Source organism: Mustelus asterias, chromosome 13 (assembly GCF_964213995.1).
Source record: "Mustelus asterias chromosome 13, sMusAst1.hap1.1, whole genome shotgun sequence".
Classification (NCBI taxonomy): domain Eukaryota; kingdom Metazoa; phylum Chordata; class Chondrichthyes; order Carcharhiniformes; family Triakidae; genus Mustelus; species Mustelus asterias.
In genome coordinates, this window is record NC_135813.1 from 29,642,648 (window position 1) to 29,657,234 (window position 14,587).

Consider the following 14,587-nt stretch of genomic DNA (forward strand, 5'->3'; position numbering starts at 1 on the left):
GATTAGCACAGTTTGAAGCACATATTCAGAGAGTGCAATAAAGACATTTCCAATGTAAGTGTATAACTACATGCATTTATAATTGATAAAGCCGTACATAAACATGAATGACAGTCATGACTTAAATTGCAAAGCACGCAATTTCTTATTTTATTAAATGTTCAAAATAATTAAAACTTTGACAGTGGCTAGGAAGAAGAAGAGAAAAATGGGAACTTATAGCCTGGCTCCTAAGAAGAAGACCAAACTGCTAAAGCAGCGCACCGTACTTGAAATGTTTCAGAACATGTCACAGTCTGCATCTGGCATGCAGGTGGGTCAAGAAAGTGTAAGCCTACTATATAGGGATTTTTTTCCCCCATCTCTACTATGGGGAAATGTATTAGAGTATTTAAGCACAAGTTTATTTTACTCCCAAAATTCTTTCGTACCACTGTCTTGATTTGATATTATTAGTAATTTGAGATAAATTCCAGCATACTTTCTGAATGATGAATATATTGATGATTTTAACAAGTCAGTGCTAGTATTGGGAGAAGCTCTGCTACGGAGTTTGTGCACCTTCTAAATCTGAGGAGAGTTTATATTTTACCTATCTGAATTACATGCTGTGCCCTGAATTAGCTAAAAGATTGAAAATTATATGTGATGAACCAAATCACAGGTTTGTCTTAAATTTTAAATTTTAACTGGTTTGTATGGGAACTTGTGTTTAGTTTAGTTTAGTATAGTATAACAGAATGAACATGGGTCTGAAAATTGCTTACAAAATAGCAATTGCAAATTGTGAGCAAAATAATTATCACTCAGCCATGTCGATACAAAATTTTATGGTCTTGACATTTTCTTGCTTAATTTACTTTTGGGACAAATGCCTCCATTTGATACAAAACATTAATTCAAGAAATGTCAGTCATCAGTGAAAATGAAACTTGGACAAGTTGGAAATAACCATAAAAATTAATGAAAAATGTAATACCATAGGAATTATAGCGACTCTTAAAAGAGTCACTATCTCCGTATATTCACTTCTCTCGGAAATGTAAATAAAACTGAGCGAGAGTGGAACCGTCGCCTACCTTAGCTCATGAGTGTAGAATCCAAACTTCGCTTTGGAATGACTTCTCTTGTCATGTAGTATCCTTGGTATTCTGAAGGTTGCTAATCATGGCTGTCCACGCGTGTCTATCTCCAGTAGTCTTCATGATGCCATGATATCACAACACGGCAAGTAGAAGAGGCAGATCTCAAGAACTACTTCAGCCAATACGGGGACTGAATCCATTCCGGCGGCGTTATTATTCATACCATGTAACCAACTGAGCTAACTGGTTGTACATAGAATTCATTATTCTTGCAAAAACAAAGAAATAAATTCTCCTACGTAACCAGTGCTTACCTCCTTGAATCCTACTTTAGCTAATGTCACAAGATAGAACTAGATGAATCTTCCTCAAGGTAGTAGAACTACATATTTACTTTCTCAACCCCCACCCCCTCAATGCCTGTGGTCTCGTCCCAGATGAATAAGGGGCAATTTCCACAGACTTTTTGTAAGAATTAGAAATCAGCACTTCTTCATATCCTCCAAATACATGACCCGTAATAATTTCTCCTCAATTATGAGAATGACACAGGTGAAAAGGAGAAAACATTCTTTTTCAGTAATTACATGAATTGGTCCAGTTGGAAATGGTTAACAAAAAAGCCTTTATCCAATTTATTAACTTTGATAAGAATCATGGCACCAATGGTTCAATTACAGTTAACCCTGGTATAAAATTGCTGATCAAGCAGATTTGAACCTCTTTGTGACAGTGTAGTAGGGCAATTGATACACCAGAGGGTGCTGTGTTGTGATGGGAGGGTGCACAGTGAAGAGGGTAAGGATGCTGGTGTGGGTGACTGGAGAAATTATGAAAAGCGGGTTCTGTTCTTTTAAAAGCAGCTCATCTAAATGGCAAACGCAGTGGCTTGAAATCACTTGAGCAACGTGGAGTAGATATACTTTTAATATATGTGGCAAAAATGAATCCTAATCATGGTTGAAAATGTTAACAAGCTGCACTGTGAAAAGATGGATTTCAAAATCTACAGCATGAAACTGAGGCAAAGCCAACTCTTGAATCCATAATGTTACACAAGAGATATTGAGTGAAGATGAAGGGAAGGGCCAAGGTCTGTAACAGAAGACATGAGGTAGAAAAGAATAAGTGAGAATACATGATAGATCAGAACATAAGTAGGCAATGCCAAGCTTGGGTATTAGAACGCAAAAAATTCCAGGCATGTGCAACATTTTTGACTGCATTATGCATTTGAAATGTCCTGATTTTTACCTCTTTCCTCTGTATCATAGGAACAGAAAGACTCCTCTAATGGTGTCACTCAGAACATAAATGGAGAGAATGCTGACATATCTCAAGATATGGAGTCCGAGGAGGATGAAGAGGAAGATGATGAGGAGGAAGAGGAGGAGGAAGAAAAATACAGTGTTGCAGACCATCCAGATTTAGAGTTCTCTATGGACTTTGGGGGAACTGACAGCATTCGCAAAATGGAAATTTCTAAGAAAGTATGTACTTGTTGATGCTTACCAGTTAATTTCCATATTGATAGACATGGTACAACACAGGAGAACTGTATCTCCAGTGCATTACCACTCACTGCATAAAATAAAGTTCTTCCTTGTGTTTCTTGCCTGAAACTTTAAATCCAATCAGCTAATGGGCACAGCTTTTCTTTTAGTATCTTGTCTAAACCTATCATTAATCTTTTGTACACCACTATTCCATCTCCCCTCAAACTCCTCTGCACTTAGGAGACAACTTCTCCAAATTAACTATGTAGCTGAAACTTCCCATCTCTAGAGCCATTCTCCTCTGCACCCTTTCGACGATCTTTACATTCTTTTATTGTTGTGATGACCAGGATTGGACACATGACTCTAGTAGTGGCCTAACCAGTGTATATAAGTTCAGCATTACTTCTCTACTTTTGTCTCAGTATTTATTTATTCAGCCTGAAACATTGGGATTAAGTATTGTTGCTATAATATGTTTATGTGTGCACACGCATACAAACATTTGTGTATAATTGTAGTTACATGTAGTTGCTATATTTGGAGGCAGCTTATAGACTCTTGGGCTTTTCAATGATTAATTAAAAGAAAAGTAATCAGAATGGAAAAATATGAGTAGCTATGCCTGGAATACTGCATTTACAGTTCTAGCTACAGCAACATGATGGGCCTGTCATCGTGAGAGGCAGTGCAGAGATCACCAGCCAGGCTGATACTTACTTTTAAATGGTCATCTTATGTTTTGTGATGGACTCTTCCAAAAATTCCTGATATTTCTATTTTTATCCATGATGTATTTGTCAAATGGGTTAGCTTCCGACACTTGTATTATTCAATTAAAATGAATTTTCAGTTCCCTCGTTTCTTGCTGCGATAGTTCAGTCAGATTTTTAAACTACTTTCTCTGAAGATCTTCGGTAAAATAATTCTGGACTTGAAATTTGCAGCCAGATTTTAAAATGACAAGTCATCATGGCTGCAAGCTGAGAAATAGTTTCCTTCTCAGCCCTTTTTTTTTTTAACTACAGAGTGAATTCCTGATCTCAGTTGTAGAGAGTTGATTCTCTAAGGTGAGGCTGAAAGTGGGAATGTGAGTTGAATTAAAATGCTCTTCCTTGGATGTGGTCTGCTCAATACCTGTGAACAGGTCACTTCTTGCCTCTCCCGAGTAGAAAGTGCTATTTTTAAAATCTATATACCCTTCTGTTTTGTAAATGTAAGAGATTTCAATTCCCTTCAAGTAAAATCCATATAATTGCTCAAGACTCAAAATCCTCTTGCAGGTTTGCATCAGACTCAAATGTCCTATTTTGTGCTAAAATATACCTAGTCTAGTTTAGATGTATAAACAGCACTTGATTTTTCACATTTTTCTTGTGCAATATTGTGACAGTTTTTGGTCCTTAAAATAGCAGGCTCACTATTTATTCGGTGGGTTATCTTTGATTTTTTTTCTATGAATGTTTTTGTGGTTGTGCTCTATGGTATTGGTAGATTATCACAGTTTACTGCAGAATTTTAATTTTTTTCCCTATACAGGCCGACTTGCAGCCGGAAGAATATGATCCTGAGGAGGATCAAGACTCTGACCTGGAGGAAGATGATGATGATGACTTTGAATCTGATGTGGTGAGCCATTTGTTCCGGAGTTGCAGTTGCTCAAAGCATTTTCCTTTGATTCTGCGTCTCCGACCACTTTCATAACTGAGCTTTTATTTCCTATAACTTGCAGCGTATCTTTATCTGCTCATCACGACAGTCATTTCTACAATCCAACACAAAAACTCTTGTTACCATTTTTGAATTTCTTAGTTCATGTCATGTACTCGCATGTTATCTCCATTTGCATCAGATGGCAATGGAGTTAGACACTTTTAGTAAACAGTGGCTTAGGCTGTGAACTGCTAAGCAGATTTATTAAGTAGCAAATAAATAAATTAACAAAAGCAATGATTTTGAGTAATTATACATTCCCTGAATGTTAACCTTATTTGGCTTTTTGTTCTCTGTTGTCCATGGAATTATTTCTTAGCCTTTCTTGCTCTCTTTTGGCTTCAGATGGAGCATTCAATTTGAACAAGACAAATTGAGAGATAATTTTCAACAAGAGGACTGGTGCAAATAAAATATATATAAAGCAAAAAATTGTGTCTCAGTATCAAAAGAGCTCTCAATTCAACACAGATAGATGTTAGCAGTGAATAGTTTACACCCTTACTTAAACACAGGCCCAGATGCAATGGGCTGAATGTTAACTTAAAAATATGGGTAGGTTTGGGTTGTGTGGAGGAGGGGGCGGTTGCTGTGGTGTGATTAAAGTATCTTTAATGGTTGTCATGCTTGTGATTCTGACAATTTTCTCAAGTCACTTGTGCAATTGTGTTACTATATAGTTAAATTTGGATCATAAGATGTTAAATCCACTGAATAACTATGCACTGACAGAGCTCAAGGCACCGAGACAAAGCACTTGAAGAAATATTGCTTACTATATATTTTTAATTTGTTCTTTGCATGTAGGTGACATTAGTAATACTGCATTTATTGCCCATTTCTACTACCGAGTGTACAATTTGGAGTTGAGACAATTGAAATTTGTTTCAGTACTTCAGTAAACATTCACACCGATTATGTTGGAATGGCCTGCTCTATTTGATTTGATTTATTATTGTCACGTGTATTAACATACAGTGAAAAGTATTGTTTCTTGCGCGCTATACAGACAAAGCATACCGTTCATAGAGAAGGAGACGAGAGAGTGCAGAATGTAGTGTTACAGTCATAGCTACGGTGTAGAGAAAGATCAATTTAATGCAAGGTAGGTCCATTCAAAAGCCTGACAGCAGCAGGGAAGAAGCTGTTCTTGTGTTGGTTGGTATGTGACCTCAGACTTTTGTATCTTTTTCCCGATGGAAGAAGGTGGAAGAGAGAACGTCTGGGGTGCGTGGGGTCCTTAATTATGCTGGCTGCTTTGCTGAGGCAGCGGGAAGTGTAGACAGAGTCAATGGATGGGAGACTGATTTGCATGATGGATTGGGCTACATTCACGACCTTTTGTAGTTCCTTGCGGTCTTGGGCAGAGCAGGAACCATATCAAGCTGTGATACAACCAGGAAGAATGCTTTCGATGATGCATCTGTAAAGGTTGGTGAGAGTCATAGCTGACATGCCAAATTTCCTTAGTCTTCTGAGAAAGTAGAGGCGTTGGTGGGCTTTCTTAACTATAGTGTCGGCATGGGGGGGATCAGGACAGGTTGTTGGTGATCTGGACACCTCAAAACTTGAAGCTCTTGACCCTTTCTACTTTGTCCCCTTTGATGTAGACAGGGGCAAGTTCTCCTTTATGCTTCCTGACGTCGATGACAATTTCCTTCATTTTGTTGATATTGAGGGAGAGATTATTGTTGCCGCACCAGTTCACCAGATTTTCTATCTCATTCCTGTACTCTGTCTTGTCATTGTTTGAGATTCAACCCACTATGGTGGTGTCGTCAGCAAACTTGAAAATCGAATTGGAGGGGAATTTGACCACACAGTCCTAGGTGTATAAGGAGTATAGTAGGGGGCTGAGAACACAGCCTTGTAGGGCACTGGTGTTGAGCATGATCATGGAGGAAGTGTTGCCTATCCTTACTGATTGTGCTCTGAGAGTTCAGGATCCAGTCGCAGAGGGAGATGCCAAGGCCCAGGCCATGGAGTTTGGAGATGAGTTTCGTGGGAATAATAGTGTTGAAGGCTGAGCTGTAGTCAATAAATAGGAGTCTGACATAGGTGTCCCTGTGTTCCAGGGTTGAGTGCAGGGCCAGGAAGGTGGCATCTGCACTGGATCTGTTGCGGCGATAGGCAAACTAGTGAATCCAGGTAGTCCGGGAGGCTGGAATTGATTTGTGCCATGACTAGCCTTTCGAGGCACTTCATAATGATGGATGTCAGAGCCACTGGCCGATAGTCATTAAGGCACGTTGTTTGGTTTTCCTTCGGTACCGGGATGATGGTTGTCTTCTGAAGCAGATAGGGACCTCAGATTGTTGTAAAGAGAGGAGTCTGTAAAGTCTGTAAATTGTTGTAGTTGTAAAGAGAGGAATCATTTAATGGAGTCCAAAAGTGGGTGGTAACCAGAGAGCCTTCACCTTAGAGTGTGATGGTCAATTTGATTGGCAACTTAATTGATCACTCCTTGAAGACAGTGTGGTATGTCAAACTGTTGGGTCCATATTCCATTAAGAAATAAGAAACAAGAAAGGGCGTGGTCTGGGGCAGCTTTGCTTGATTCGGTAATGATGCCAGGCTCAGATAGTGTCTTCAAGTGAGGGATAACCAGTTTGAGAAATTTCAAATATAATTATATAAAATAAATAGGGAAAATGCTGGATAAGCTCAGCTGGCCAAGCAGCTTTCGTGGAGAGAGAAGCAGAGTTAAGGTTTCAAGTCCACGTGACTACTTCAGAGTGTGCACTTCGCCTGCTAACAGGGCAGTTATGGTGTGTAATATATATGGAGTGCTCTGAAGTTGAAGCTCAAGGGAATTTAATGTAATCTATTTGTTCATTTATTGTTTGCAAAGTAAGTCAGTCTGTTAACATAATTGGCCCTGTTTAACTAAAGTTTCATCTGCCTTTCCTGAGATTAGAGAAATGCATTTGGTGGCTTGATCATTTAGTAAGGAATTTCATTGTCATGATTCCCAGATCATGCTGCTGTGTATGATTAGTTGTTGAACAAGGGTTCGCAAGTCCGTTTGTGTGGGACCTCAATGATGCTTCTTAACCTTGTGAGAATATCCAGTTCAAGCATGTAATTTGTAACTGTGGTTTTATGTGGTTCCAAATTCTGTTCATTCACATGAATTTTTCTGTAACAATTGTAGTGAAATTAAGTTGTAAGAATATACAGTTGTTGTACCTCTAATACTTGATGCATATCTCCTACTTGGACCTTCGTGTATTGTGTATTGTCTTTGTGGTGAAAATGTTTTATTGGGAACTTAGGTTACAGATTTACTAACTTCAATGCATTTACAATATTTTAGTTTCTCTCTATTTGGACTTGTAATTCTAGAACATAGAACATTACAGCGCAGAACAGGCCCTTCGGCCCACGATGTTGCACCGACCAGTTAAAAAAAAACTGAAAAAAAAAACTGTGACCCTCCAACCTAAACCAATTTCTTTTCGTCCATGAACCTATCTACGGATCTCTTAAACGCCCCCAAACTAGGTGCATTTACAACTGATGCTGGCAGGGCATTCCAATCCCTCACCACCCTCTGGGTAAAGAACCTACCCCTGACATCGGTTCTATAACTACCCCCCCTCAATTTAAAGCCATGCCCCCTCGTGCTGGATTTCTCCATCAGAGGAAAAAGGCTATCACTATCCACCCTATCTAAACCTCTAATCATCTTATATGTTTCAATAAGATCCCCTCTTAGCCGCCGCCTTTCCAGCGAAAACAATCCCAAATCCCTCAGCCTCTCCTCATAGGATCTCCCCTCCATACCAGGCAACATCCTGGTAAACCTCCTCTGCACCCTCTCCAAAGCCTCCACATCCTTCCTGTAATGTGGGGACCAGAACTGCACACAGTACTCCAAGTGCGGCCGCACCAGAGTTGTGTACAGTTGCAACATAACGCTACGACTCCTAAATTCAATCCCCCTACCAATAAACGCCAAGACACCATATGCCTTCTTAACAACCTTATCTACTTGATTCCCAACTTTCAGGGATCTATGCACACATACACCTAGATCCCTCTGCTCCTCCACACTATTCAAAGTCCTCCCGTTAGCCCTATACTCAACACATCTGTTATTCCTACCAAAGTGAATTACCTCACACTTCTCCGCATTAAACTCCATCCGCCACCTCTCGGCCCAACTTTGCAACCTGTCTAAGTCTTCCTGCAAACTACGACACCCTTCCTCACTGTCTACCACACCACCGACTTTGGTGTCATCAGCAAATTTGCTAATCCACCCAACTATACCCTCATCCAGATCATTAATAAATATTACAAACAGCAGTGGCCCCAAAACAGATCCCTGAGGTACACCACTTGTAACCGCACTCCATGATGAATATTTACTATCAACCACCACCCTCTGTTTCCTATCCGCTAGCCAATTCCTGATCCAATTTCCTAGATCACCCCCAATCCCATACATCTGCATTTTCTGCAGAAGCCTACCATGGTGAACCTTATCAAACGCCTTACTAAAATCCATATATACCACGTCCACTGCCTTGCCCCCATCCACCTCCTTGGTCACTTTCTCAAAAAACTCAATAAGGTTAGTAAGGCACGACCTACCTGCCACAAAACCATGCTGACTATCACCTATCAATTCATTACTCTCCAAATAACTATAAATCCTATCCCTTATAATTTTTTCCAACATCTTGCCGACAACAGAAGTGAGACTCACCGGTCTATAATTCCCGGGGAAGTCTCTGTTCCCCTTCTTAAACAATGGGACAACATTCGCTAACCTCCAATCTTCTGGTACTATACCAGAGGCCAACGACGACCTGAAGATCAGAGCCAGAGGCTCTGCAATCACTTCTCTTGCCTCCCAGAGAATCCTTGGATAAATCCCATCCGGACCAGGGGATTTATCTATTTTCAGACCCTCCAGAATATCCTGCACATCCTCCTTATCAACTGTAATACTGTCTATTCTACTCCCCTGCAACCCAGTGTCCTCCTCAGCTATATTCATGTCCCCTTGCGTGAACACCGAAGAGAAATATTGGTTCAATGCTTCACCAATCTCTGTTGATATTTTAAAAAGTAACAAAAGCATAAGTGTGATTGTTTACGATATAATTCTGTTTTCGTTGATATGACTGAAGCTATTTCGGCCTATTGTTCAAAATGAAAAGTCTGGCATTAGAATAATTTCCTAATTTATTGCAGCAAATAATGTTATGCACCTATTTTTTTGACTGCTCAGAGTTCAGAGTCTAGTTTGAAAAGGAAATGGAAGAAAAAAGGGAAGAATGACAGCCCGTGGGTAAAACCAACCAGAAAACGAAGACGAAAAAGCCGGCCCAAAAGTAATGATAGAGGTAACAGAAATAAATATTATGTGGATAACAAAAATAGGGCAGTAACTGTTGCATGCTATTTTTGCTGCAAAGCAAGTTGGCACTTGGTTTTACCTGGTGCTGTTATGTAGAATGCTGTTGGGTTAAAATGAAAATTACTTTGCTTTCTAAATTTTTGTCATTTCAAATGACAACCTTTGTGGTTAAATCCTATACTATTCCAAATTAGAATTCAGTTACTATTCCCCATTGAAAGTAAACAGGAGCGTTGTGAGGTTGAATGGCAAAATGTCGATAATCCAGTGCTATATACCCTGTATCTATTCAATACATTGATTTTAGATATTTTTCTTGTCTTGACAAGCATTTTGCCAGTGGTTTCATTGCTGGCTTAGGATGGTGGAAGTAGAGGATAATTAAGTCCTTATATGGATTTTGACAATTTAATAAGAGTTCAAATTCACAATGATCTTGAGGTGCATTTCATTCCAAGGTTCTTTCAGTAGTACAGTGCTGATGGCTAATTTTAGATAATTGTAATTTTAGCTTTCTATGGGCGGCATGGTGGCACAGCAATTAGCACTGCTGTCTCACAGCTTTATGGACCCGGGTTCGATTCCGGCCCTGGGTCACTGTGTATGGAGCTTGCATGTTCGTCCCGTGTCTTTGTGGGTTTCCTCCGGGTGCTCTGGTTTCCTCTCTCAGTCCAAAGATGTGCAGTTAGGTGGATTGGTTATGCTAAATTGCCTCTTGGTGCCCAAGATATGTAATGTGAATTAACTGGATAAATGTTTGGAGGTTACAGGGATATGATGGGGGTCTGGGCCTGGGTAAAATGCTCTGCCAGAGAGTTAGTGAAGACTTGATGGGCCAAATGGCTTCCTTCTGCACTGTAGGGATTCTATGATACCTAGTATTTTGCATTGACGCAGATCAACTTCAGATTTATACTGATACCAAGTTAACTTGCAATTGGCCTTGTTTAATTAAAGTGTTCATCTGCCTTTCCTATGGTTTGAGCAACACATTTGGTGGCTTGTTCTGGATCACAGTTCATTTAACAAGGGATTTCATTGTCATGCTTCCCAGGTCATGCTGCTGAAAGGCTGGTTGTTGGACAAGGGTTCACAAGGGTTGTGAAGTCTGTTTGTGTGAAAACCCAATGATGCTTAACCATGTGAGAATATCATGTAATTTGTAACTGCAGTTTTATGTTGTTCCAAGGACTGAGTTCATATACAAGATTTTTTCTGTAACAAATGTGAAATTAAGCTGTTGTAAGAATATATAGTTGTATCACTAATACTCCAATGTTACTTGGGCCTTATGTGGTCTTTGTGGTGAAAATGTTTTATTGGGAACTGTTGGCAAATTTACTAACTTTTCAGTGGATTAAGTCACCGGTCTGTTTACCTGGCACACCAAAGAGGCACAAGACTCTCCCTCATAAATTCTCCCTCAGTTCCTGGGTTTTTGCGCTGGGTGTAGCACAGCTCCAGAGTAGTGCAAAGTTGATTTTATAAAATGCTGAGGTAATGTTTTGAGTCTTTTTGAAAAGCCTTGTGAGAAATGACAATACTGGCTGATCTCTTGTGACATAAAAAAATAGCCAATTGAAGATATGGACTTGATTCATGCTTCATGCATTACCAGCAGTGAAGCACAGCGATATGTTTATGGGTCTGTACCCACAGCAAGGTACAGCGGGAGTGTAAATAGAACTAAAAAACTTAAGGTGGCTCACCACCACCATACCTTCTCAAGAGTTAAGGATAGGTAACAAATGTTGGCCATGACAGCAATGTTCATGTTCCAAAAAAGAATTTCAAAAAGCATATTGAGACGACAGTGGTATACTATATTTTATACCCCATGGTTATTCGTAAATTAGCTTATTTTTCTATGATTCTGAAAGTTGGCTTTTATTTACTCTTGGCTGACGTCAGAAAGCTCACATTATAATTATTGATGGTTTGTTTCAGTTTTGATACTGTGTTTGATATAATTTAAAGAAAAGTTGTTACTGGGTCTGGGACTTTTTTCCCTGGAGCGTAGGAGGCTTAGGGGTGATCTTATAGAGGTCTATAAGATAATGAGGGGCATAGATAAAGTCGAAAGTCAACATCTTTTCCCAAAGGTAGGGGAGTCTAAAACTAGAGGGCATAGGTTTAAGGTGAGAGGGGAGAGATACAAAAGGGTCCAGAGAGATTTTTTCACATAGAGGGTTGAGTGTCTGGAACGAGCTGCCAGAGACAATAGTAGAGGCGGGTACAATTTTGTCTTAAAAGCGTTTAGACAATTACATGGGTAAGATGGGTATAGAGGGATATGGGCCAAATGCGGGCAATTAGGACTAGCTTAGTGGTAAAAACTGGGCGGCATGGACAAGTTGGGCCGAAGGGCCTGTTTCCATGCTGTAAATCTCTGACTCTATGAATTTTAGAGATTTTATGTCCACAGAATTAAATGATACTTGGAAAATTCTTCCCATCATCCTCTCCACAGAATTGCTGCCTTCCTATTCATTGGACTCACTTGTCACTGAGGTCGACACTTGAGAATCCTGCCTGTTTTATCAAAGAACGAGTTAGCTTTCACAGATTGTGCTAACTGCACTGTATATAGCTTGACATTTAATTATAAATGTAGTCGGTGATGGGAGAACCATGTGTCAGCTGCATTCTTCTAACATAACGTTGCTAATAGAATATTCAAAAGAATATTGAAATTCAAAAAAACCAACCAGTAAATGGTAGACAATAATCTTCAATTCCAGCCCTCATGGAAAAAGTTAAGAATTCAGTGATCTGCGTGCTTAGAGAGAACAAACACTCCAGGTGAGAAAGTGTTTAAAGGCTTTTATATTTGTAATAAAACTTAGATATTTCAGAATCAGTCTTCAAATTCTGGTTGTTGTATGGTTAAAGTGTTTTTATGAACATCTGAGTGTAAATCTTTTTACGCAGGTGCTGAAATAGAGACTCAAGCTCTGACAGATAATAATGAATATACCGAGATGCCCCTTAGCTCACTGAACCTGCCTGCAGGTGGCCTATTCTCCTCACAGTCTACAGGTAAAGTTGCTTTATTAGTTTGAAAGTTTTTTGTTGTTAAGAACATGTTTCCAGATATACAGCTAGAATATTTTCAAAAAATTACTGTGAAAGAACGTTTGGGAAAGTATACACTTTGGAGATTTGTTCAGTTGAATTTTGTATGATTTATGTGAATGCTTTCAACCACTCTTATTTTCATGATTATTTTTACACTAAAAAAGGGTTGAAATAAGCTGTTTGAATATTGTAATTCAACGCAGGTATTTCCCAAAGCTCAGACTCGATGGAACTGGACAAGCTGCAGGAGTTACCTCTGTGTAGCTGTCGGATGGAAACACCAAAAAGCCGAGAGATTGTTAAACTGGGTAACAACAAATGTATGGCCACTGAGAATATAGATGAAGAGGTAAGAAAGGCTTGGCACAGGTTTGAGAAAGCAATTCTTTGGACAGGTTTATGTTGGTTGTTGGATTGCTATGATTCTCATAATGCCTGAACTACATTTAAATTTATGTTTTGATTTTGTGTCAAATTAATTAATCTACCTAGTTTGAAATTGCATTGAAAATTATAGAATGAAACAATTTTAAAAAAAAGTTAAGCATGCCCTCCTGAAAGAATAAGAATACTCCGTTTAGGATAATGCATGCTAATTTCTTGAAGAGTTATCAAATTGAAGGATACTGCTTCCAGTCGTTTTATTAACTTAGTCGTATTTTTGGAGGTTTGCGGTTTAGATTCAATGCAAAGAAATGTTAATAACTAGTACCAGAACATACATGTGCAAGATATAGTGCCATATCTTTAATATTAATGTACCCTTCTGTTGTGATGACTTATCTTTGGTTTTCTTGGTGAGCATTTGCTGTGGCTTGTGGATTAGAAGTCCCCTGCATGTGTAGGCTATGTAAACACGTAAGTGCATCACAAATGCAACAGGTTTGAAGGCATTTTGGTGTTTTTTCAATCAGCTCCATGTATCTGTCTTCTGTTTGCACCAAAGCTTGTCCATCTAAATAGTTTGATTGAGATATGCTGACTTTAAAATAAACATAGTATCCACTACAAAGTTGGAAATCTCATAAGTGGAGGTATTTTAACTTGTGCACTGCTTTACACAATCCAGTATCTTGTGCCAAAACTCAGATAGCCAGGTGGTGCAGGATAGAGTATTGGAACCTAGTCTCTATTCACTTACAAGCTTTTATTTAGCAGGAAATGTTGTATACAGTGCATTTCCAACATAAAGTCCATTTTCAGCCTGCTCATGTAGACATATAAGCCCCTATTTAATAACCACTACTTGAACACAGTTAACATGGGCGGCACAGTGGTTAGCACTGCTGCCTCATAACGCCAGAGACGCCAGAGACCTGGGTTCAATTCCTGGCTTGGGTCACTGTCTGTGCGAAGTTTGCACATTCTCACCGTGGTCTGCGTGGGTTTCCTCCAGGTGCACTGGTTTCCTCCCACAGTCCATGGATGTGCGGGTTAGGTGGATTGGCCATGTTAAAGTGCCCCTTATTGTCAGGGGGACTAGCTAGGGTAAATGCATGGGGTTATGGGGATAAGGTCTGGGTGGGATTGTGCAGACTCGATGGGCTGAATGGCCTCCTTCTCCACTGTATGATTCTATGCAATGTAGAACATCCAATCGATACACAGTAAAGACTCTGGAAATCTACATTGTGCAATAGAATTTAAGTAGCACAATTGAAGAATAATTGAGGGAAAATTTCCTTTGTTCTTAATTAGGATTTCTGTTTTGTTACTTCTAGCATGTGGAGAAAATCTTGCTTCACTGTACTTTTAAATCAATTCATTAATGCCTTTCATAGAACTAAGTGTTCGGCTGATGCATATGACTCTTTTTTCTGGTTAGTAATATACTTTAGCTCATT

The 14,587-nt window shown here is 39.3% G+C and overlaps 1 protein-coding gene across 8 annotated transcripts in view; it reads left to right on the forward strand.

The window, feature by feature from the left end:
- The window catches only part of LOC144502549 (histone-lysine N-methyltransferase EHMT1-like), a 163,713-nt gene that overhangs the window by 76,528 nt on the left and 72,598 nt on the right, over positions 1 to 14,587 (forward strand). For 4 of the 8 annotated variants that reach the window (XM_078226630.1, XM_078226629.1, XM_078226631.1 and 1 more), the window contains 6 exons: positions 186 to 313; positions 2,360 to 2,575; positions 4,121 to 4,210; positions 9,537 to 9,651; positions 12,597 to 12,704; positions 12,947 to 13,092. In XM_078226630.1, coding sequence (XP_078082756.1) covers positions 186 to 313; positions 2,360 to 2,575; positions 4,121 to 4,210; positions 9,537 to 9,651; positions 12,597 to 12,704; positions 12,947 to 13,092 — 803 coding nt within the window. The remainder of the gene's footprint in view (positions 1 to 185; positions 314 to 2,359; positions 2,576 to 4,120; positions 4,211 to 9,536; positions 9,652 to 12,596; positions 12,705 to 12,946; positions 13,093 to 14,587) is intronic. The other 4 variants (XM_078226633.1, XM_078226635.1, XM_078226636.1 and 1 more) reach the window with 1 other exon arrangement.